At 50.9% G+C, this 23,133-nt stretch overlaps 12 protein-coding genes across 12 annotated transcripts; 7 read left to right on the top strand and 5 right to left on the bottom strand.

Moving 5' to 3' along the window:
• Positions 1-353: 353 nt before the first annotated feature.
• On the bottom strand, positions 354-905 carry BO87DRAFT_163935 (uncharacterized protein). Its single transcript, XM_025618270.1, has one exon. The coding sequence runs from the start codon at positions 799-801 to the stop codon at positions 442-444; it is 360 nt and encodes a 119-aa protein (XP_025483700.1). The 5' UTR covers positions 802-905; the 3' UTR covers positions 354-441.
• Positions 906-956: 51 nt separating this feature from the next.
• BO87DRAFT_299956 (serine/threonine-protein kinase) lies at positions 957-4,102 on the top strand (the record flags this gene model as incomplete). Its single annotated transcript, XM_025619117.1, has 3 exons — positions 957-1,847; positions 1,904-2,304; positions 2,353-4,102. 3 exons carry the CDS (start codon positions 957-959, stop codon positions 4,100-4,102), a joined length of 3,042 nt encoding a protein of 1,013 aa, XP_025483699.1.
• A 3,218-nt stretch (positions 4,103-7,320) lies between these two features.
• Positions 7,321-8,166, top strand: BO87DRAFT_373107 (uncharacterized protein). Its single transcript, XM_025622454.1, has one exon. It carries the CDS (start codon positions 7,441-7,443, stop codon positions 7,894-7,896), a length of 456 nt encoding a protein of 151 aa, XP_025483698.1. The 5' UTR covers positions 7,321-7,440; the 3' UTR covers positions 7,897-8,166.
• Positions 8,167-10,267: 2,101 nt separating this feature from the next.
• BO87DRAFT_299919 (putative alpha-1,6-mannosyltransferase subunit) lies at positions 10,268-11,753 on the top strand (the record flags this gene model as incomplete). The annotated part of the gene is made up of 3 exons (XM_025619113.1): positions 10,268-10,703; positions 10,759-11,044; positions 11,090-11,753. 3 exons carry the CDS (start codon positions 10,268-10,270, stop codon positions 11,751-11,753), a joined length of 1,386 nt encoding a protein of 461 aa, XP_025483697.1.
• A 368-nt stretch (positions 11,754-12,121) lies between these two features.
• BO87DRAFT_350874 (putative NADH-ubiquinone oxidoreductase 12 kda subunit) lies at positions 12,122-13,010 on the top strand. Its single transcript, XM_025621101.1, has 2 exons — positions 12,122-12,476; positions 12,576-13,010. Exons 1-2 carry the CDS (start codon positions 12,251-12,253, stop codon positions 12,668-12,670), a joined length of 321 nt encoding a protein of 106 aa, XP_025483696.1. The 5' UTR covers positions 12,122-12,250; the 3' UTR covers positions 12,671-13,010.
• On the bottom strand, positions 12,999-14,721 carry BO87DRAFT_403824 (pH-signaling protein PalC; the record flags this gene model as incomplete). Its single annotated transcript, XM_025625807.1, has 2 exons — positions 12,999-13,256; positions 13,312-14,721. 2 exons carry the CDS (start codon positions 14,719-14,721, stop codon positions 12,999-13,001), a joined length of 1,668 nt encoding a protein of 555 aa, XP_025483695.1.
• A 37-nt stretch (positions 14,722-14,758) lies between these two features.
• BO87DRAFT_373104 (Bromodomain associated domain protein) lies at positions 14,759-15,958 on the bottom strand. The gene has a single exon (XM_025622453.1). The coding sequence runs from the start codon at positions 15,831-15,833 to the stop codon at positions 15,186-15,188; it is 648 nt and encodes a 215-aa protein (XP_025483694.1). The 5' UTR covers positions 15,834-15,958; the 3' UTR covers positions 14,759-15,185.
• Positions 15,959-16,086: 128 nt separating this feature from the next.
• BO87DRAFT_373103 (transcription initiation factor TFIID subunit 7 family protein) lies at positions 16,087-17,748 on the top strand. Its single transcript, XM_025622452.1, has one exon. It carries the CDS (start codon positions 16,193-16,195, stop codon positions 17,672-17,674), a length of 1,482 nt encoding a protein of 493 aa, XP_025483693.1. The 5' UTR covers positions 16,087-16,192; the 3' UTR covers positions 17,675-17,748.
• A 92-nt stretch (positions 17,749-17,840) lies between these two features.
• BO87DRAFT_383100 (uncharacterized protein) lies at positions 17,841-18,434 on the bottom strand (the record flags this gene model as incomplete). The annotated part of the gene is made up of 1 exon (XM_025624642.1): positions 17,841-18,434. The coding sequence occupies one exon, from the start codon at positions 18,432-18,434 to the stop codon at positions 17,841-17,843; it is 594 nt and encodes a 197-aa protein (XP_025483692.1).
• Positions 18,435-19,114: 680 nt separating this feature from the next.
• On the top strand, positions 19,115-20,559 carry BO87DRAFT_350862 (enoyl-CoA hydratase/isomerase family protein). Its single transcript, XM_025621100.1, has 2 exons — positions 19,115-19,714; positions 19,784-20,559. Exons 1-2 carry the CDS (start codon positions 19,392-19,394, stop codon positions 20,283-20,285), a joined length of 825 nt encoding a protein of 274 aa, XP_025483691.1. The 5' UTR covers positions 19,115-19,391; the 3' UTR covers positions 20,286-20,559.
• Positions 20,560-21,141: 582 nt separating this feature from the next.
• BO87DRAFT_455765 (uncharacterized protein) lies at positions 21,142-22,147 on the top strand (the record flags this gene model as incomplete). Its single annotated transcript, XM_025628686.1, has 2 exons — positions 21,142-21,492; positions 21,552-22,147. 2 exons carry the CDS (start codon positions 21,142-21,144, stop codon positions 21,957-21,959), a joined length of 759 nt encoding a protein of 252 aa, XP_025483690.1. The 3' UTR covers positions 21,960-22,147.
• BO87DRAFT_163823 (uncharacterized protein) lies at positions 22,037-23,008 on the bottom strand. Its single transcript, XM_025618269.1, has one exon. The coding sequence runs from the start codon at positions 22,911-22,913 to the stop codon at positions 22,131-22,133; it is 783 nt and encodes a 260-aa protein (XP_025483689.1). The 5' UTR covers positions 22,914-23,008; the 3' UTR covers positions 22,037-22,130.
• Between the last annotated feature and the right edge of the window lie 125 nt (positions 23,009-23,133).

Raw genomic sequence — 23,133 nt, 5'->3', positions numbered from 1 at the left:
GCCATCCGGGGTTCTGCCTTGTTGGTGCCTGGGGCTCTGCTGGACTTTCAAATTAAAGAGCTGCGGTTTATCACCCCAGCCTTGCTGCTGCATGTTTCTCGGACGACGACTCCTGTCGGACGGTCTCTTGTCTCGTCTCCGTCTCTGGCTCCACCTTTTATGCTCCCTCTATTGCATCTCTTGAGCCTGGCAATGCAGTAGATAGTTGGTGGAGACTTTGCTAACTGTGTGAGTCTAACTTTCCGTTTCTCTGTGCACTGTTGTTAGTTACATGGGCATCCTTGACTAATACCAGGAACCTGCTATAGAAACACGCCCGGTGTCCCTCACAAACCCCTTCGACGGATTCCCTTTTTGCTCCTTGCTTCAATGGTCCAACACTACGAATTCCTGAGCAGTTTTGGACCCAATCTGGTTGGCTTTCAAGCCTGGAGCTATCCATCACGACTGAGATACTTTGAGACCTCGCTGCCTATCGCTGGAAGGCACACTGTATAAAGTCTTGTTTGGTACATCTACTGGCCTCGTTCCTGCCAATTTATCATCGCATACACCAGGCCTTGGATAAACTGGGTGTGATTTCGGGGTGCGCTCTCTAAGGTTGCTGGAACATTGCGCGGGCTGGTGCTGTCGTTTGGTTGCTCGCCAGGTAAGGTCATTCATACCTTCCTGCATCGCTGCAAGAATTATTCGAGCATACAAGCAATCAACTTTAATGCTAGCAAGGCTTATACCCCCAACAGGTCTATGATATGGATTCCTGTTGATCATCGCCTTGGCTACGCAAAGTTCTATTCCCATTTCTCTACTTGAGTCCCGCACATATACCCTTCAGTGTTTGTCTTGTCATATAGTCTGCTTTTGAATTTTTCTGTCTTTCTCTACTATATTCATACCTTTCCCGGCAGTCGCACTGTTCCTGTCAGCCCTCGACGTCATCATCAATATCCGTGCAGATGGAGGCGACCCAGGAGTCCACTCAGCCATGCACGGACCCTCGCCGCATGGGCTACAACAATTCGGCCCTCCACGAGGATGATCTGACGGACATTGTTTGTATCTTACACCCAAATTCACCTGCAGCCCATGATGCTGTAGCCGCAACTGCGCGCCACGCCCCGCAGCACATCCTACAAAGGGATGCGCTAGAATATGAATGTTCAGATACAGCAGCTTTGGACTTCGCTCTTAGACTGTCATCGGATGTGTATGACGCAAACACGGGCTTTTGCTTCGGACGGAACAGGGCTCGCTGCGATCTTCTCATTGCCGATGCTAACTCGAAACGTATTTCGAACACGCACTTCCGCATCTATCTTACGCAAGATGGGATCATAATGCTGGAGGACACCTCCACCAATGGAACGATCGTAGACAACTGCCGTCTTCGCAAGATTCAACGTGAGAAGAGCCGCATGCTAGTCAATGGTTCCGTCATTCAGGTGCCAAATGGTGAGGGGCAGTCTTCGGAGGAAGTCAGATTCATTGTGCGCCTGCCGTCCCGGGAAGGTTTTGTCATGCAGTACACCGAAAATATGCTTCGCTACTTCGAAAAGATCGAGACGCAAAGAGCAGGTGCAGCGCAACCCAGAGCTCGTACTACCCCCGCGCCCGCTCTGCAGATCGCTTCACCTAATACGTACGGCATGCACTGGTCTGGAGGATCGATTTACAACGTGACGGGGCAAATAGGCAAGGGAGCCTTTGCAACGGTCTACAAACTCGCCACGAAGCAGCATGGTTCTGTATATGCAGCCAAAGAACTCGACAAGCGCCGCTGGATGAAAAATGGCATACTCGACAAGAAAGTTGACAATGAAATGCAGATCATGAAAGATCTGAAACACGTGAGTAACCTCAAATGAATTTTCTGACGCTCCCACTTATAACAAATGACTTTTAGCCCAATATTGTTCAATACGTCGACCATCACGAGCACGACAGATGGATATACATCATCATGGAGTATGTTCCCGGTGGAGAGCTGTCCACTTACTTGCAGTCGCATGGCAGGATCGCAGAGGCCCAGGTTAGGACCATGGCGCGACAGATTTTGCATGCACTCCACTATCTACATAAACGGAAGATCACGCATCGAGATATCAAGCCAGACAATATCTTGATTTCGTCTCTTGATCCCCTCCGAGTGAAATTGTCAGACTTCGGTCTCTCAAAAGTAGTTCAGGAAGAGACCTTTTTGAGGACCTTTTGTGGCACATTGCTGTACTGCGCCCCGGAAGTCTACCCCGAGTATGACACTTACCGACGTGGTGAGGTTCGGAAACGGCGCAGGCTGGGTGATCCGTAAGTTCCTGGTAACATATGCGCTGCCGAAACCATACTGACCATTAGGCCTCCAAAAACATCCCCTTACGATCAATCTGTTGACATGTGGTCGCTTGGAGCCGTTCTCTTTCATCTTCTTTCGGGTGTCCCTCCTTTCGCTCCTCGAGGAGATGATCGTGGTGCTCAGATGCTGCGAATCATCATGACTGAGGATGCGGATTATAGTGAACTCCGCAAGGCAGGCGTCTCAGAGGATGGAATAGATTTTGTCGCTCGACTTTTAAACCGTGATCCCCAGTCTCGCCCGAACGAACGAGAATGTTTTAGGCACCCGTGGATTGCAGGAGTTGCGGACATTGACGATTATGATGATGAGGACTTGTTTCTGGGTGTCCCGGATGAGCTTTCTGACATAGGCGAGGATCTCGAGGACGAAATAGACGCATCTCAGCTGTCTTTGAATGATAATCCGGCAGCAGAAGTCGTGGCTGAGGAGGACGACGAATTGGCCCAGGCCAAGAAAATCAAGCTTGAATATCCGCCGGAGGAAATTCGCTATCCATCGCTGCCCAGTTTCGACAGTTTCTCGGCTCTTCAACCAGTTTCCCAGTCAACTCCAAAACGACTTTTCGGTGAAATTACGCCATCGATACTTCGAAGTTCTCACGCGTTGGGCGACAAGGTTGATGCATTTGAGGGCGACGACTTTGGCCTCCATGACTTCGTTTCTTCCACTGGTGAGTCGATAATCAGCGACGGCAACAGCCTGAACTCCATCCTCTCCCTGCCGGAAAACCCCGTCGCGGGGTCTGCACCTAGCTTAATGGGAGCTGAGAACCTTGTTGGGCAGCTGAACATGAACTCGTCGCACCCTGGCTTGAACAACATTCCCCGTCACGTCGAGGTGCCGGGGCCGCAAATTAGCGTGGCCGCAGAAGTCCCGAAGGACAAGGCCCCAGAGGCGCCCCCGCAGACCACTATCGATGATGAAACCCCGAAGGCTTCAAAATTCAACCGGCGGATTGAACTCCCCATACCCGATACTGCCAGTGAGCGTTCTAGTCCCGAAACGACAACGGGAAAGACCAACGATGGGCATGCTGAGCCCGACGCTGCTCCTGAAGAGGTGTTCGACATTGAGTTGGCGAATACTATCGATGCCAAAACCGGACAGCGACTTCCTGACTTGCCGAAAAGGGAAGACAGTGAGCCTTCCCTACAGCCTGCGGCCGATCAGACTCCAGGCCCAATTCTCAATACCGTGACGCATCTTAGCACATCACGCCCCCTCCTTGGAAAGCTGACCACTCTCCCCGGGTCCATCTTTGAGCTCACTATTCCGCTGGAAGCTCGGATGACATCCTGGGGCCGCGGCCCCCAAGCAACCATATGCTATCCCGAGCCAATGGATACACGGATACCTGCGTATGCACTGGAAGTTACCTTTTGGGCACCAGCCATCGAAACCAAGATTGCCGCTGGACACGATTGGATGACAGTCCCCGGCGTGATGGCTATTCTCTCGACCAAAACCCGAAAGTGTATCTGGGTCAATGGAACTGAGCTGCGGCGTGGGCCCGAGAACGACAATGGCGGAGAAGGCTTCCATTTCGGCAAACTGTATACCGGCGATGTCATTACCGTTTATCAACATCGGAACAAGTTTTTGAAGTTCGCGTGCGAATTTTACCATGGAGATAGTGCTCGCTCACGTCCCGATGAGGAGAAAGGCTTCACCGTGCGCAAAGTCTTGATGCCCAAGGACAAGGCTGCCAACCGACAACCTGCGCGGAAAATACCGCATGGGAAGAAGTAGGTGTCGATAGGGTGGCACTTGGTTCGCTGACTGAGTTGGAAATGGCTATGAGGTATGGTGTAATGTCCCTGGTGTGGTTTGGAGTTGTATGTATCTCTTATGTATGGGTTGCATCTTCGTTTGGTCTTGGGGGAACAAATGGGGTGGCTCAGTATTGATTTTGGCGTTTGTGCATATACATAATGATCTGGATAAGATAGGGTCTGGAGGGGAACAAAAAAGGAAAAAGACTACTCTCGTCAACGCATGTACGATCATCAATTGCATGGATATTTATCAATGGATACCACGATCTATTACCCGCTCACCTGGATACGTCTGAGACGGACCACTATAGAATACATGAACGTATTGCCATGGTCCAACCCAGTGCCGTCGATCCCTCGGTGTATCATTATCTCCTTGCTCAGGGACAAGGAGTAAGTAAAAAGCTGCTGCTACTTTGCTAGAATTAGATAGCACCCGCGTGCTCTGATATTTAGGAAGAGCAATTGTATTTGAGACAGGACTTTGCTATATACATTCATACTCTGTCAGGCTAAAGTATTATTTATTTTAGTCAGTCTGTACTTTATTCCTAGGAGGCACCATGGCGAAATACAATCGGCCCTTCCATTTCATCTTTCTGTCCCCAGGCGTAGGCCACTGCGTATCATATTCCTTGAAAAATCACCAGGAATAGCATTCCCAGGGGGGTCGCATGAATTATGTATGCCTTCGAAGTAACAGACACCTGATATGTGATATAGAAGAGATAAGTTAAGCCGAGTCTCCCAGGGATGGTAGAGTAAAGAGCGAGAGACGTGAAAAGACACACCATCTCCTTGACAATAACGGTAGTTGCCGATATTGTGTTGAGGATCTGCGCTACAACAAACTTAGGATGCACTTCAAAGTGATCAAACAAGATGTCTGGAATGAAGACAGAAAGAGGACCTACTGGTTATAGCAAGGTCCAATACCGGTAGCCGCAGCAGCTCCTATGAACAGAAGGGCAACGATATTGTTCGTCTAGAGTCTCAATTTGCACCTGATTTTCGTGGATTCGTAGGGAGCACGCTGAATGAGGGTAATTTGAGAGAGAAAAAGACTTGATCAGATGTACTGTTCTTATTCTTGTTGAACCCTGGCCTGGATCTATTCAATGTCACTTTAACTGAAGTAGCATGTACCATGTTTATTAGTTTTTTTAGGACCTATGAGTTACTATATCGGCCGCTACAATCACGTATAGGAGTGGACGTCTAAGTTACACGAGTCAAACTTTTGTATAGTTACTAGGTGAGACAAGGAAGTATGTACTAGTCATATACTACATGTATAATTGCTTCTATCCTCCAGGTTTGATCCTGATCATGGCCTGGCGCCTACAGACCTGTTCATTTTGCTTATCGGGCAAAGCTTGAACTATTAAATGCAACGCTGACTGCAGTAACAAGTGCGGACATTGTGCTACCTTGTGGCACTATAATAATGCTTCCCGTGCAGGCATTCTGCCAGAAGCCCTGTGACCCCACCCCACTAGCCACCTTGGGTAGGTCGATACTTGCCCTGTGGTGGCTGAGGGATGTGAAAAGTGGCAAGATGATCAGACAGCCAAATCAATTCTTTGAGAATAGATCCATAGGGTAGAGGCTAGGTCCGCTTGTTGTGTATGGGTTGTAGCTAAGAGAGAACGAGTCCAGGCCCCAAGTGACGATGTATATCTGTCCTTGCTATGCGCTTGAAGTGGCGCCTAGTACTTTTCCATCAGTAGGGGAGTAAATAGACTGGAGCACATGGCTCTGAGTGATTCGCAGTATACTATCCCCGCCCATTTATTTCCTGTCTGACACCAGATAATTGCTTCCTGTGAGACATTCCCGTTCCGGTTGCTCTCTAGTGTATCACTCTGCTTTGAATATATGTCTTCTCTGGACAATGTTTCATAACGCATTGGTCACATAATGAGCAGCCAGTCAAGATTCAAAGGCGTCTTTATCAACTACTAGTAGATTTTCATATGTTAATATGGCATTTATATGATAGGTCTACACTTGATCAACCATCCTCGTCCTATCTACTTGCCTTAGCACGTTAGCTCACCCATCTCGAACATTTTAGATATCCAGTGCTTTTGAAAGATGTTGACGTAGGTTTGTAACAACAGCAAGGCGGCAATGACGGTGCACTGAACTGCAAATAATCTTTACTCCACTTGGAAGGTTGTATTCAAAGTTTTCAGTTACTCCGTACATAGGACCTTTTACATGCGTAACGTTCCATGCAGCTATAGAATAGACACCAAGGATGGACATTGTTGGTTCCATCACCTGAGATATGGCACCTTGCTGGGATGAATTCTGCGTTCAATCACAGGTTGAGAAAAAGAGGTAGTCTCGGTTACCTGCGCAGAGGCACCATAAAAGGACACGACATGGCCACATGAACTGACTATCAACAACTATTTCTGAAGCAATCACATCTGTCACCGAAAGATCGAGAATTCTCATTCTCCTTGGTTAATATCCACAGCTCCATTGAAAATGAAACTATCTTATGTGTCCGCATTTCTATCAGCCACAGTCATCGCATCCGCAAGACCAGCATTAGAAGCGCCGCAGGATTGTGTCTCTTCATGAGGCAGATGTTGCAGAGTCTAATGCTGCTCACCTTCGTATCGATGAGAGCGATGCCAGAGTCCCGACTTATCAGTTCGGTGTAAGTTGCAACCGAAGCGGTTACCGTCAAAGCGTTCTAACTCGCAATACGGTGATTAGTTTTGCTCTTCTACTCTCCAGGATTGCTTCTTGTGTGTAAATGGAGTATTACGCCGTACCAGCTGTTATCCACACCGGGTATGTATAATCTAGGCTTGAACTCTTTTTTTTTTTTTTTTTTTTTTTTTTTTTTCCAAATTCTTTGGTGGAAGTTGACTTTGCTATCATTAGTGCACACATACGAATAATGCTTGCAGCCACTCAATCTTCACTGGCGTTACTGTCTATTCCTAGATTTGGGCAGGAAATAGTCATCAACTGTAGGGCTTGACAGCAATATGATGTAGCTAAGGCGCATCAATCAGAGTACTCGATATTACACCATATAGTCCTCTAAATATAACCTATCAAAGCCAAGTGGTCTTACTCTGTATGGTATAAATACTACCAGTAAATTACTGTAAGCGTTGTGCTAGTTAGTGCAAGGGTAAGTGCAAGGATATCTCAGCGGATAATAAGCAACGCTACCACCTCCTTTCTCATTATACATCGTCTTAATCATCACTCATTATTTCACCAGCCTGTCCAACTTGAATCCTAATTCAGTTCATTCTCTACAGTTTACAAAGCGGCCAAATCATGTCAGACGCAGATGAAAACACTCCCCTGCCTGGTACTAGCCAAATTCCCCCTGTTGCCCTCAACGCAACATCGAATGCAAATGAGCCTCACTTGGTCGACCCGTCGAACCAGACCACCTACGAGAAGAGACTCTACGGCTTCCTGTGCACCCAAGGATGGACTGATACACAGTGTTCTTGTTTCATCGCCCAGATCGAGCAGATGAAAGAAGCCATCTCACGCCTTTTCTACTCGCAAGGCTGTAACACCACCCAAGTGCAGTGTCTCCACGAGCAGTGTGAGATGGGATTTTTAGAGCATTTCCCAGCTCCTGGAGGTGATGCCGAGCAACAAGATCTGCAGATGCAGCTGAGACTCAATGAGGAAATGAATCGTCGGAGGGCGATTGGCGAGCGCATGTACCCTTCAGTAGGCACTTTGGGCAGGGGGATTGATGAGGAGAGAAGGGCTTGAGTGGGATTCGCTTAGAGATTTGTGATTCGTATGTATTTTGGTCTTTGTATGTCAACCTGGTCAAATTCTCTGCGATGAAAAGGCCCTGCAGGGATATATGTGGATTGAGAACGAGAACAAGGTTGACGATATTTTGTTGGGGGGGGTAGATGCGTGTTTCTGAGATACTGGTCGGATTGAGTATGAGAAGTGATGTATGACTTGGATATTCTTAGGATCAGTCGCTTCTTCGTGAATCCGAAGGCGAGTTAAATAATAATGCAATGTGGCTCACCCTGAAGATCGCAAAGTATGCTCATCTCGATGTCTCAATACCTCAATATCTAATATCTAAGAATTAAAGAATGGCTTGTAGTTAGACCGACAAGCTCCATGAAAAGTCCGAGTTCGACACAATGACGTTTCTCATTAGGATTACTGATAGTTGTCTCTATAACCTTCGCTTAGGGGGTCATATCCCGTCCTTTCGGAGACAACTACATAGTTATTCACACATAATGTCATGTTAGCTACCGGCGTAAAGCCATTGAAAAACGAAACAATTACCCATACTCGACGTATGTGGCGGTCAATATATTTCTGATTTCATGGAAGTTTTAATTTCGCATTCTTTTCTGGAATGTCTCTAGAAGGTATATAACGAGCTCTTGCACTTGATACTAGTCTAAGAAAGTAGCGTACATTGGAATGATATAATAGAAGAGAAAAAATCAATCAAGCCTCTGTGTAGAGAGCATACATTTATAGTCAGACCTCATAAAGCAGTCATTTCCAGCACCCTTGTCAAGCAGCAGCGCGGTGGACAATATACTGCAACACAGTATAGCTGAAGGTTAGGAAACGTGACTGAGGGCCTAATTGCTTGTGGATGAGTGAAGGAAGCCCACTGTATGAGACAAGGGTTTGCGTCAGTGGCGGCAAATTGACAGCCAAAAACAGCAGGCCATTAAAGTTCTCAAAATACATTTGTTGATAAAATGTAGCTCGTATAATATCTAGGAACTACCTACGAAGAGACTAGTAGCGACCCTCAGGGTCTGGAATCAATTGGGTCCGTGAAGCCTGTACCTCTCGGGCAACGATACGAAGGGCAGTTCCCTGGTTCACAGGGTGGTATCTATTCACATTGAATAAGCGACGCCGGAAGCAGGCAGATCCAACAGGTTTAAGAAACACATTATCTGGATACTACTGTCAAAGATCACGAATCATGAAATCGGGAGGTTTCCCAATGCGTCGAAAAGCCACGAAGGAAGCCAAAGCAACACCAGCACCACATGTGACCCTGACCGCTAAAGTTGAAAGACCGAGTGGGTCTCACTCTTTTTCCATGTGGATCTTGGAGATTAGTTTCTTCCTGCTAGTCTGGTCTCTCGGATTTCTAGCAGTTCTTCCATCTTCTCCGAACTGGAACATAGCTTGAATGTGTTCCACCGTTAGGTGCTTCATTGTCGCATTAGGGGGTCTGACAGATTCTCGAGCCAGGGTGGCCAACTCACAACCTACTCGCAAGTAACCTTCGAAATGAGCAGCTCCTCTCAACAAATTGCCAGGCTCCAACCGTTCGTTTCGGCGTCTGCGCGAGAAGCTCAAGCGAGGGGGCGGGGCTGTTGCTAGGATTTAATTAAATTAATCTGCTTTTTGCAGTTTAATCTCCTACCTCCCCACCACCAACGAATGATGCTCTCTCCGAGCACCTCATTCTCTCTCACACACGAGATGACAATGTCCGACGCAGTGGGTGGTCATCCTGATAGCCATGGCTCGGGTTCTATCCATGGTCCTCGCGCGGAATGTCTTACTTGATGATAAGTTGCGCCCTCATCGCTGCCTCATGGGGGTTGTTGACCCTTGGATCCCTCCCATTCCTTTCCATTCTTCAACCAGTTCTCCGGGGCACCCCCTAGCGCGCCCTTGGAGCTGTACCGTTAACCTGACAAGTGGCCCTCAAAGAGAAAAGTCCCCAAACGAAAGCGGACAGACCCGTTCGCGGATGGGTTCCTCTGTTCCTGGATTATTGTTTCGGCCTTTTTGGCGACTTGGTGATCCAGTTTTTATCAACGACCATGTCATACTATTCCTCTTCCGTCGTTTCGAGCTGGTGACTCCTGAACCGAAGAGTAATTTTACTTTAATTTCTACACCTCCGCTCCAAAACCTCATCCTTTTCCTTTCTGCTGCGCTCTTGTTTCCCCCCAAGTTGCGGGCGCCTGCTTCAAAGAAAGACATATCCCATTGACCTCCTCCACCGCGGCCCTCTGCCGAGCAAGAATTCCCCAATCACGCCCGCCTGTGGCTGCTCCGCGGGCCGTTGTGCTCGCCCGCCATTGCCCTTCCTGCCGGCATCCCTGTCGGTCCCGACTCCCCGCTCATGTCGTTGTCACGATCGCCCTCTCCCCACCCCGCGGGAGCAGGATGGTCTAGTCCTGGACTCACCTCGCCCAGTGGCTCGACGACGCCTCACAATGGCTTCCTGTCGCCAAATCCTATAGGTGCCAGCGGCATCTCCTGGGCCGCCGCCAAAGCGAAAAGCGACGAGGTACGAGGCTACCCGTCTTTCTCGACGAAGAACAGCGGGTTCTTCTCGCGCTCAAGACGCCAGCTCTCTGCCACTCTGCCGCGCTTTCGTCTAGGCTCGGGGTCTCCGAATGGCTATGTCGATAAGGATGAGTTTGGCCGGGGGCGGCCTCTCTCCCCAGCTACGGGCTGGCGCTTGGGATTTGGCAGGTCAGTTCTGCGGCGCAGACGATCGCGCTTTCTCGTGGCGCTGATCTTTCTTTTGCTGGGCTATATGTTTTTCGGAACGTGTAAGTGAATCGCATACGTGGAGAACGAAGCCTGCAGGTGGCTAATCAATCGCAGCTCTTCTTCAAAAGTATCGACGCTCTCCGCTAGGCGGTGGGCACAAGTTCGTGATCATACTAGAATCTAACATAGAGGGCGGCGTGATGGAGTGGAAGGGTGCGCGCGAATGGGCGATCGAGCGCAACAGCGTGTGGAATAAGAAGAATTATGTTGAGCGATGGGGCTACGAATTGGAAACCGTCAACATGTTGGCGAAGAAGCGGTATTCGCACGAATGGCGCGAGAGCTGGGAGAAGGTGGACCTCATCCGGGAGACGATGCGAAAGCATCCTGATGCTGAATGGTATGTTTGCAATATTTGTTTGATGAGCGTCACTGACATGTGCAGGTTTTGGTGGTTGGACCTCAGCACTTGGATTATGGAATACTCTTACTCGTTACAGGACCATATATTCGACCGCTTGGATGAAATTATCTACCGGGACATCAATGTCTACAACCCGTTGAATATCAGCCATCCGCCGGACGACGCTTACCTGGACGAGGTGTCTCGTTCGCCAAACGGAGACGGGGATCCATCATCGGTACATATGCTCTTGTCGCAGGACTGTGGGGGCTTCAACCTCGGCTCTTTCTTCATTCGGCGCTCCCTTTGGGCCGACCGCCTGCTGGACGCGTGGTGGGACCCAGTCATGTATGAACAGAAACATATGGAGTGGGAGCACAAGGAGCAGGATGCGATGGAATATCTGTATGCGACGCAGCCGTGGGTTCGCAGCCACGTTGGCTTCCTTCCCCAGCGATATATCAACTCGTACCCCCAGGGGGCATGTGGAGACGAGATTGACCCGAATGTCCACTACCAGGAAGATGAAAGAGACTTCCTGGTCAACATGGCCGGGTGCCAGTATGGACGCGACTGCTGGGCCGAGATGTACCAGTACCGCGAGATCAGCAAGCAGCTGAACCTGACATGGTGGGAGCGGATGAAGGACAAGTTGAACGGCCTTTACGAGAAGCTTTTCCCTGGCGAGGAGCAGCAAGTTGAATAATCCGTTGCTGGATACGACATTTGCTTTATGTTTACTGCAGATGATGACTGGTCTGAGCAATGACCATGTAAAATGCGGACTAATAATGACCTGTGACGGCGTATGGATAGGTGTGATGTTTGCTGATTTGTGTACTTGGCGAGGCGTTCGGTGTTAGCGATAGTTATCTAGACTTAGTAGCTCATCTATGACCTTTTACTGTACTCTCACTGAATTATAATCCCTAACAAACAAGTATACAACCGTAATGGCAGTGCACAACCACCCACTCACAACCTGCTTACTAATAATTATCAACGCACGTGACCAGCGCAGCAACATCCGACCGCCCACACCCCCCAACCAATCAAACCACCGCAATTGTTACTCTCGCGACCTCCGGAATCGAACTCGACCAGGCAGTTAGTTCAAGATACTACTACAACACCTCTCTCCCTCCCACCCACCTACACCCCGGAATCCGAGAAAGCTCCAAACAAAAAGAAGAGATTTGCAAAATGCCCACCCCGGAATCCGCCTCCTTCCTGGCCAAAAAGCCCACGGTGCCGCCCACCTACGAGGGCGTCGACTTCGAAGACAACGTCGCTGTCCACAACGCCCGCGACGCCATTATCCGTGAACAATGGGTCCGCAGTATGATGTCTCGTCTGGTCGGAGAGGAATTGGGAAAATGTTATGCTCGTGAGGGTGTGAATCATTTGGAGAAGTGTGGGGTTTTGAGGGGTGAGTTTATACCTTTTTTCTATTCCTTCTTTCCTTTCTGAAAAGGATGAGGGATGGTGTTGGGGATTTGCTAATGTGGGTTTGTTTCTGGGGATGTAGAAAAGTACTTTGAGTTGCTGGGTGAGCGCAAGATTAAGGGTTACTTGTTCCAGGAGAAGAATTACTTTGCTGGGGAGGGAAATAAGTCTGCTTAGATGAGGGTTGAGGGTTGAGGATGGGATGGGTTGAATTGGATTGGTTTCTGTGTTATGTTATGTGATATACAATATATGCATTGTGTTTTATTTTCATACTTTTTTTTTCTCTGGGTTTGGGTTTGGGTTTGGGTTTGGGGAGTTGTGATTGTATGATATGGTTTGAGATGGGGTGGGTATGGCTCTTTCTCTTGGTTTATGAGGTTGTTAGGTGCGAGTGGGTTGCTGTGTCTGGATTGCTGTGTCTTATTGGTACTACGTATGCGGAGTAGAACCTATATGTGCATAGGCAGGCCATATGATATGGTATTTGTATACAAGCTCAAGATCAATAATAGGCACTGTCACTCCGCTCCGGTACTGTTCCCGGCGTATACACACGCGCTACACTGGCCGCCTCTTCATCACTATCCTCGACATCACTCCCTGGTCCAAAGTCGTCCTCCGCCGGCGGCGCACGCATGCGCACCAACTGCTCCTCATCCAGCGAGGGGATCTTGTACGGCGCTGGCGCGGAATGAATATCTCGACCGGAGGGCAAGTTTGCTAGCAGGTCCGCAGAAGGTGGGATCAGCTGGGTATTAATCTGTGCTCAGCAGTTAGCAACATCATTCCAAACCAATGACGTGGATATCACCCACCGTATCATTCATTCGCACCCACTTCGTCTCCAGCATCTCAATCACTCGACTCTCCTCCTCCCGACCTGCGTTATCCCCCGGTCCTAGCTCGCCCTTCTCCGTCCGATCCCGACTGCCCGCATCCTTCTCCATCCGTCTCTCCTCCCGCCGCTCCATCCAACCCTGCTTCAGCCTCGACAGCCCGGTCCGGCTCTTCGTACTCGTCTCTTTCGCTTCCGCTCCACCTGTCCCAGCTCCCCTGGCCCCCAATGCTCCCTTCGCTGCTCTCAACCATGCAATACCCTCCCCGATCTTCCCGGACAACTCCGCATCCACCCCGAAGAAGCGGCAGGCTCTCGCCCGCGCAACCCGTCCCAGCACCCGTGTATACCCTAGCAGATCATCATCAATCCCCATCCGCCCCTCTGACCGGACAGATCCCAGCCCCGCAGCAGCTTGCTCCGCGTACTCCGCAGCTCGAATACATAATCTAGCGAAGAGGTGCGCGCGGACCTTGGGGATCTCCGGCGCGCGGACCATCCAGTCCTTGTCATTGGGATTGCGCGCCTGAATACAGGCGGCGACGTAGGAATCGTCCTTCAACACAGCGAGGAGGGTTGCTTCCGCGAGGGCGAGACAGGAGAGGGCCGCCTGCGTGGCGGGGTCGAGGTCCGGGAGGGTAGAGGTTCCATTTTTGTTGCTATTGCAGATGGAGTGGGCTGCGGTTGCGAAGGATGGCGAGGAAGCGAGGAGTGAGTGTACGGCGCTGGCTTGGAGGAGGTGTTTGGTGGCTGTCTGGATGGCGGCGGTGCGCTGTTCGGGAGTCGGGGTCGTGGATGCGTAGAGGGTGCGGGTGACGCCGATACGGGCGAGGGAGTTGAGCACATAGCTGAGGGTGGAGAGGACAAAGGCTATTTCAAAGTCGAGACCCTGTCCTTGGATGCGGGTGGTGGTGGGCCGCTGTTTGAGGGAGAGCGTGGTGGTGGGGTTGGTGAGGGTCGGGCGCCAGGCGGATGTGATCTCGGTGCGGAGGGTGATTTCGATTTCTTCGGTAGGAGATGTGTCGCCGGGCTTGCTGCTAAGGCCGTTGGAGAGAGCGAGGAGGTAAGGGAGGTAGCTGGTTATGGTGGTGAGGAGAGTCTGCAGGTGGGCGTCTTGTTGCGGACCGCGGGGTAAACGCTTGTGTGCTTTGAGAGCTTGTCGGAGAGCATGGCGGGCGGTGGTGGCTGCTTGAGGGAGAGAAGGGTGGGTGCTGGAGGTAAGGAAGGTCTGGAAGGAAAGGTGGGAGGTGGAGGGCAGTGTGAAGGCGTAGACCATGGTGATGGTGGTGGTGATTGGGGTGTTGAAGCTGGAGTGGAGTAAGAAGGGGAGAGCTGGAGGTAAGTTGGAGGAGGTGAAGATCTCCGCGGCAGCCAAGAAGCTCGTTTGCATTGGAACCTACGGGAAAAGCACGTCGGGGTCAATTCGGGCCTATTGGCCGAACTCATAAACTCATGTGGCTTATACGCTGTTATGCTGTAGATACATAATTTCGCTTGCAGGATGGCTTTCCATCCCTCATTCGTCCCGATTGCCTTCTTCGCACATGTTTCAAGGCGTAGATGCTGTTTTCTGACTCGGTGGATAATGATAAATCCAGCCTGCTCTGGCCCTAAATTGTGACAACCCGTCTGTAGTAATAGCAAGTGATATGCTGATACTCCCAAGCTGGTGGACGATCTGCTGGTCATTGTGATCAAGCTGGGCCGGCCAGCTGTCCCAATGCCAAATACGGTGTAGGCGTTGTGTTGCAGCTAGGCGTCTTGAGTCTGGCTTGTCGGGCTGCAGACAACCGACAGCCTTATTGCAGTGTATTGTGAAGTGGTCTCGCTTTCGAACGACCTGTCTGCGTCTCATCACACATCCATTCCTTCGCCATCGGACAGGTTGCTCGGCGCACTACTGACACCAGACGAATCGCTGTCAGCCATGTACGGCGCCCGCGACCGCATCTGTGAGCCCCAGTCCTGGAGACTGGGCGCGCCACCCTCGATGATGATAGGATGCTCGTCGGCACTCTTTCCGAGCACGGTTCCCGCATATCTCGACTCTTCGCCGGTTTTGCTGTGTTTCTTCTTCAATGCCGTCAAAAAGTCTTCTTTCTCGAGAGCGTCCGCATCGACCATATCGCCCTCACTGGGCACGAATCCAGCTATTCGTCGAATCTCCCGGTTGGCCGGCCCAGTGAACCACGACAAAAAGCCTTCCAGGCCTCGCATGTCTTCTTCTCCCTGCCAGTCCTCCTCCCATTCTCGCAGCTGGGGTCGTAGCGCGCCTGCGTCTTGCAGCGCTTGGTAGATATCTTCGAGGACCGGAACAGGGTCATGCGGATGAGCGTTTGCAGCATGGGCAGTCGTAGATGAAGCAAGGATCATAATGTATTGGGCGGTAAGGTCAGCGAGAGTGTCTAAAACGGACGGTCGCGTCGCATGGAAGCCTGCTGCGCGCAGGATCTGGATGATTGGCGGGCGGAGAAGAGCGTTGTGTAGATTGGAGCCAGACATGTTGGCGTATGGGTTGTGATGAAGAGCAACGATAGAGACGTCGAGAAGAGCTTTCCAGCTCGCAGACGAGGATTATATAGCTAAGAATATGAGCGGCTCAATGTGTCGCTATTGTTGAGGTCGAGTGTTAGGAGATGAATAGGAAGCAAAGAGAGGATCAATGGCTGAATGGATGGGCCTCTTACTGCCTTTTCGGGGTCTTCCGCCTTCTGGCTCCGCCCTCGAGTCTTCGTCTCCGCTGTAACACAGCAAGCTTCACTTCACCCCATCCATCTGCCAGCCTCCTACCATCTCTGCTTTGACCTTATTTCGCTCACTTCTACATCGCATCTCCACCGACTTGGTGGTCACCTCTCGCCATGTCGGACACACCTCGTCCATCCCTCAAGCTCACCTTCGGGAAAAAGAAGGCGCCCGAGGAAACACCCCAGAGACAACCTGCTGCACCTCCTCCGCCAACAGAGACCCCTCAACGCAAACTCACGCTCAAGATCGCCCGTAGACCGGCACCAGAAGCGCCGCCCGAGGATGACAAACTCAAGAAAAAGAAGAAGACATCGAAGAAGCGCCCAGCAGAGGGACCCGCGTTACAGGAACCATCCACCACGGTCGCGACAGCCCAACCCTCTGGACCCAAACGCCTGAAATTAAACCCATCGAAGAAGCCCGGGGTCCAGTCGCTCCGTATCAAGAACAAGGGGCTGGTCCCCAACCGACCGGTGGGCGTTGGCTACGACTCAGAAGCATCCGACACGGAAATCGACCCCTCGATCGAAGAACAATTCATTCTGCGCATGTTGCCCGGAGAGGATTGCGAATATCTACAACGCGCCATTGCTGAACGCCGGTTCGACCGTTCGGAGATTTCTTTCAAACCACTCACCCGTGAGGGACGACGCGCCATCTTCAAGATCCGCGATCATCAATACGCCGCAGCGCTGGTCGACTTACCATGTATCATCGAAGGTATGAAGAGTTGGGACCGGCGTGGGTGGTACAAATCTGCAGATATCTGCCAGATGCTTCTGATCCTTGGCCCGGTTGCCAATGAACAAGAGGCCATGGACTACCCACTCCCTTCGGACATTCTACACCCAGATGACAAGACGCTGCAATACCCACACGGTCTCACGCCGCCATTGCGATGGGTGAGAAAGCGCCGTTTCCGGGAACGAATCAGCACGCGGACTATCGAGCAGGTCGAGAAGGCCGTCGAGGATCTGATCGCCCAAGATGAGGCTGCCGTGGCACCTATCCGGTATGAGCTGGTTGATAAGACAGCATTGAACCGGGCTGAGGGACTGGTTCAGAGTGGAGATTACGACTACGAAGACGAATACGATGATGAGCAGGATGCCGAGGGTGAGATGGAAGAAGGCATGGAAGACGGCGGTCTGTTCGATGATTTCGAAGACACTCTCGCTGCTGAGATGGAGGCTGCCTTGGCTGCCGGCGACGAAGGCGAGGCAGGAGCTGCGGCGGCGGCACCTGGAGCCGAGCCACCATCAGATGCTGGGGTATACCAAGCAGGCACACCGATGGCAACGAAGCCGTCCACGCCAGCGCCAGAATCATCCGGTGATGAGAGTGACGGGTCCGACGATGGCGACGAACCGGAAGACGAGCTGGATGATGAGCAACTCGAGCAACAGCGGCAGATGCAGCAGCAACGCGAGGAAATTGCCGAACTGGAGGCACTGATCCGCGCCGAGACGGCGAAGTGGGAGAAGATGCAGAACGCCATTCTGAAGGGTAAACTGGCCAAGCGCATCCACGATCTGAAACAAGATCTATCACTGAAGAAGGTGTCTATCGGCGAGGGCGATGATGCTGATGGTTAATCAAACACCTTACCTATATGTCTGTACGCTAATAGCTATTGATCGATTTCTGATACCCCATTACATACCATTCCATTCCATACCATTAACCTATACATCCTATCCTATCCTATCCTATTCCCTCCCTATAATCTACCAAATACCACACTAAATAATAATAACACAATCAAACAACCCTCCCCTTAGACACCCTACTCGCCGCCCCCACCACATCCACCTCCTCATCCTGCCTCAACTTCCTACTCCTCACCTCCTCCGGCTCCGCCGGACTCTGTCCCACCCGATCCCCCAACATCCTATCATGCATCTCCCTCTTCTGATCCAAATCCGCCATCTCGCCCTTCTCGTACCCCGGCGCCCCCGGCCCCTCAGCACTGCCTACCGCGCCCGCATGCGCCCCCGCTTGTGCTCTGGCCCGCGCATCCGCCGACTTGCCCTGCACGGCCCGCGCGATGTCCCCTTCTGCGGGCTGCTGCTCGACTCCGTACTCGGTGTCGAGGGTGGAGGCGGCGTTGCGCATGGATTCTTGGTGTTTGCTGGATTTGGAGTTGGAGTTGGAGGGCTGGGAGCCTGCGTTGCGGGTTATGGGGGACAGGGCGTCGCCGCGGTGCCGGGGGAGGTGGTCGTATTGCGATGGATTCTGGGATGAGGATTGGGAAGTGCGTTGCTCGGAGGGTGTGTGGGTTACGGGGTTGGTGGGTTGGTTGTAGGCGGCTTGTTTGGGGGGTTGGGGGGGTTGTTGTTGGTGGTGGGATTGCATGGTTGGTTGGTTTGGGGGTTGTAGATTGGTATTGAATAATGGATTGGGGTTTATGGATGTTGTTGTCTGAGTGTAGGTGGTTGAGGTGAAGGAGTTGGGATGTGGTGATGGTGGTGATGGTTACCATAAGAATAAGGGAGCTGTGAGGGGATGACGTCAGTGATGATGTGATGTCAATTTTGGAGGTGTGAAGAATAGTTGGTTCTTGAGTAGATAGTGTAGATTTGTTGTAGAGATTGTCTGGAGTGCTCTATTCTATGGAGTTAGTGGTATTGTTCTGCGCTGAAGGTTATTTGACATTTGGATCGTTCTGCTGAGGGATCTGCCAGTGGTCTGTTGCTTGGCCGTTAGCTGTCATATTCCCATCTGGCTGGTTTGAAGGGTACATTATAGAACTGCGGGATTAATCAATAGAGCTGTTATCATATAATAGAAGCGGTTAGTAGGATAAATGATGTTAAATCTGGTAAACAGCGAAAAAGACGCTTCATAGTAGCTGGTCAATGGATAGGTGATGAGGGTATGCGGGGAGGACGGATGCAGCTGTGATGAATGGAGCTTACGCCGTTAGAATTTAACTACTATGACTAACGACTACTTACATGGGATCATCATCACGGTCAGATGAGAGCTACCCAAAAAAAGCAAATATATACACATACTCCCTCAGCATAAGTATACAATCTTGACAAGAACATAACCCACATGCAATAAACCCAATCGGGAACATACTTCAAGCGCATGTGATACCGCGGGAATCACTCACTCCTTGTTCTAATTTTCCCCGGATTTAGCAAACAATACAATTTAACGATTACTGATCACATCCAACCCTCAAAAGTATACAAGACAAGACAAGACCACCATCTTCTTCTCTACCATCCCCGCTTCATGTCACACACGTACACAGTCACCAACAAGTAACAAGCAACAACCCTCTCCCACTGTACCACCACCATGTCCACCACCACATCTCCGCTCTTCACCCTCCCCATCCCTTCCACCTCCGGCTCCATCACCTGCACCAACCCATCCCCCGATCAACCAACAATCTACCTCCTCACCTTCACCTCGCCCCCAGATAACCGCCTCACCCCGACCTTCATCGACACCTTCCTCTTGGCCCTCGACATCATCGAACACCGCTACCAAAAGGGTGTGTTAATCACCACCAGCGGGATTCCCAAATTCTACAGCAATGGACTAGATCTCGAACTTGCGCAATCCACAGAGGGGTTTCTGGATAAATGGCTGTGGAAGTTATTCCGTCGACTGTTAACGTGTGTTCTTTGATTTTACCCACTAACAAACATGAACCGTACTAATATATATCTATATGTGGTATACAGCTACCCCATGCCCACCATCTCCCTCCTAAACGGCCACGCCTTCGCCGGCGGCTTCATGCTCGCCATGTACCACGACTACCGGATCCAGAACCCGAGTAAGGGTTTTCTGTGCATCAACGAGCTCATATTCGGGGTTCCGTTGCAAGCGCCCATGATGCATGTCTTCCGGGAGAAGTTGACGCCGAATGTGTGTCGCGATGTTGTGCTCGAGGCGAAGAGGTTTCCTGGGCCAGAGGCGCTGCGGGTGGGGATTGTGGATGGTCTGGGAGGTGTGGAGGAGACGGTGAAGTTCGTGAAGGAGAGGAAGTTGGTGTTGATGCCCAAGACGGAGATTTATGGGGTGATGAAGGAGGAGATGTATCGGAGGTTGTTGGGGGTGGTGGATGATCATTCGGGGAATTTGGAGTGGAGGGAGAGGGTGGAGGAGAGGAAGGGCGAGATGGAGGATGTTGGGAGGAAGAGTGTGAAGGTTTGGGAGGGGAGGAAGGGGGCGAAGTTGTGATGTATTATTGCATGTGGCGTACTAGATTTATAGATGATTTATACTAAGGCTCTATATAGAACATGGGGTGATGGGAATGGTGGTAGTAACTTTTAATAGAGACTGGAGTTACTCCTTGTCAGGGTCCCTGGCTGACATATATTGAATCTACAAGGCTGACCACAGCCGATGAGAAATACTATATGTGAGACATGCTCCCTAGAAAGGCAACAGCTAAGAAAATACTACTATAAGTGATGAACTTATATTACCAGGGACTTCAGATACTCGTGAGAGAGAGAGAGAGAATGGCAAAGTCCCTTTAATTCCTTCATAGCTGTTTCACATCAATCACTTCGACTTCCTATACTATCTCCACCAACCTATATTTAAAGAGAGAATACCTAATACAAATAGTACTCACCTCGTAGTCTTCTTGTAACATTCTCTAACATTCTATCTACTCCAAGACAGCCCACTGCATACACCAAACTCCATTCCCTAACCTCATTCTCAGTGACATATCACAACACAGTGAGCTCAAGGTGAACTAGATGCATACTCCGCCACACTCACTTCACGCACTTTTGTTCCATAAACACAGCATGATGGGCTCGCTTGCTCGCTTGCTTACCTTCTTTGGTGAAACTTCAATTCACCGCGCTGGGATGGGGCCTTGCCCTCGCGAAGTGAGACTTATACAAGATTTTTAATGGCCGGTTTGGCGTGCAATCACGCTCACTACATCGTTTAGTTATTGTCTCGTTGTTGACTTCATAGTATCTACAAGTGTACTAGGTATTCTAACTTATCTTTATCTTCGGTTTTCATTACAAAGTTTGCTAAATCTTTATATTAGATACAGCTTGATTTCAACATGGAGAGCAGAAAACGCAAGGCGGATGATGAACTGAATCCCAGCACTGATGATGTTGGCAGTGTGCCTGAGGTCGATCATGGTATTTCTGACAGCGTGCCTAAAGTCGAGCCCACTACTGCTGACAGCGTCCCTGGGGGCGGACCCATCACGGCTGATAGCATTTCCAAAGTCGATCCCGCCATGGCCGCTTACATTGAGAAGAGACGCAAAGAAAAAGATGAGTGGCTGGAACGGCAGGGACAGGCACTGTGGAAGAACTACTGGACCGTGAGAGAACAACAGCTCTCCAGGCCGTTCGGGCCGCTGCCGAGCTATCCAGAGGTGATCGAGGTTTGGCAACGTGATGAGGTAAGATAGGACCTGGATGTGAAATCGGTTGTGGTGGGCGAATCATTGACGGGCAGTAGGTGGACCAAGAAGCTGCATCCTCGGAGTTTCCTCCAAATGGAATCACTGACAAGAACCCTCCTCTTTCTTACGACGTCATCGCAAGTATCCTCTGGAAAACCAAGGGCCACTGTCCCCAGACACAGGCGTGGTTGAAGAGCCATGAGATGAGCAGATTCATGCGTGCTAATGTGATCGTGAGGCACTATGGACGTGAAAATCTGAGAAAGAAGGCGCTCCATAACATGTACCAGAGAAAACTTGGTCTGCAGAAGGCGGCCAAGGAGTCCGCGCAAGTGATGGATGATGGGAAGGAAAACCAGGAAAATGAGGCTACCCCTTGGGACAGAATCTTGGCAGCTCATGACAGACTTCGAAAGGCGATGGGCGAACCTGAGGTGTTTGCGCATGAGATTCTGCTGTGGTAGCTATTCCCTGTCACACCGTCAGTTTTGCCGGCACATGTCAGTAGGCGGCTGACGTACCCTCTGAGTCTGTCTCTTTAAATTACATCGTAAGATGAATGTCCACTCATGTACCAAAGCTTGACGGTTCACTGGACGGTTCTTGTAACTAGCTTTTCCAATAATCACTGATTATCAAGTCTTCTTGTTTCTGTTGGTGCCCTTGGCCTTTCCCGGACTCTCTAGCTTGTCTACTAGAGGTCGATACGGCGAAGCTAATACATGCTCCGGTGCTCTTTGAGCACTATCGTCGCGTCTGGGTTCGCCAGAAGATGGCCGCCTCCGCTGCTCCTCGTGCATCTTATCCAACGGTTCGCCCACGATCTGGTACTTGTTCCAGTTGATGGGAGGCATGCGGACAACATTCTGCGGCGTGGGCAGGGTCCCTAGCCCAGCATAAACGCCTCTCTTCGGACTCTCTACATCCTCGTCCTCCGAGTCTTTGTCATGAGTGAAGTTGATGAAAGCCCCTGTATCCTTCGCCGACAGATTTCCCGCTGCCAGTTCGCGGGCGAACCCTTCTGGATCCTCTGATGCGGCCTTCTTGAACTTTTCTAGAGTCTGAATATCCCGCACGCTTTGCTGCTTCTGGAGCTGAAGAATAGAGATCGCGGATCGCAGAGCAATGGCATCTGGGTTCTCGCTCTCCGAGATCGGGACGGCGGCCGGCTCGGGCGCGAACACGGGGGCTGCAGCCGGCGGGGTAAAGTCCGCTGATGAACCATAAGGGGGTACTCTTGTTGTTGGCGAAGGCGACGCAGCAGGAGGCACAATAGGGTGAGGAGCGCCGTTCCCCGCGGCGGCGTTCGTGACAGGCACAAGATGGGCAAAGACAGGAGTCACGGGCGAGTAAGGCGGGCGCGGCGGAGTACCTGGCCGATCAGGCTGGTTGCTTTGGTTCTCCTGCGAAGGCTGCATTGCGCAAAGTTGAAGAGAGCAGGAACCGGAGGGGTCGTTGAGGAATGATACGTGGTAGGAACAGAAGGATAACCTGATCCAACGGGTTGCTGGCTGGATCGATGCGATGATCGACGGCAATGACGTCTGTGCCTGCAACTGAGAGGTTTAGGGGATGGTAATAGCGGTGACGGTCAAGAAGCAAGTCTGATGAAAGTGACAAGTCAAGAATACTGCTCGT

This window comes from Aspergillus neoniger (genome assembly GCF_003184625.1).
Source record: "Aspergillus neoniger CBS 115656 unplaced genomic scaffold BO87scaffold_4, whole genome shotgun sequence".
Classification (NCBI taxonomy): Eukaryota; Fungi; Ascomycota; class Eurotiomycetes; order Eurotiales; family Aspergillaceae; genus Aspergillus; species Aspergillus neoniger.
This window is presented reverse-complemented; position numbering and strand designations above follow the sequence as displayed.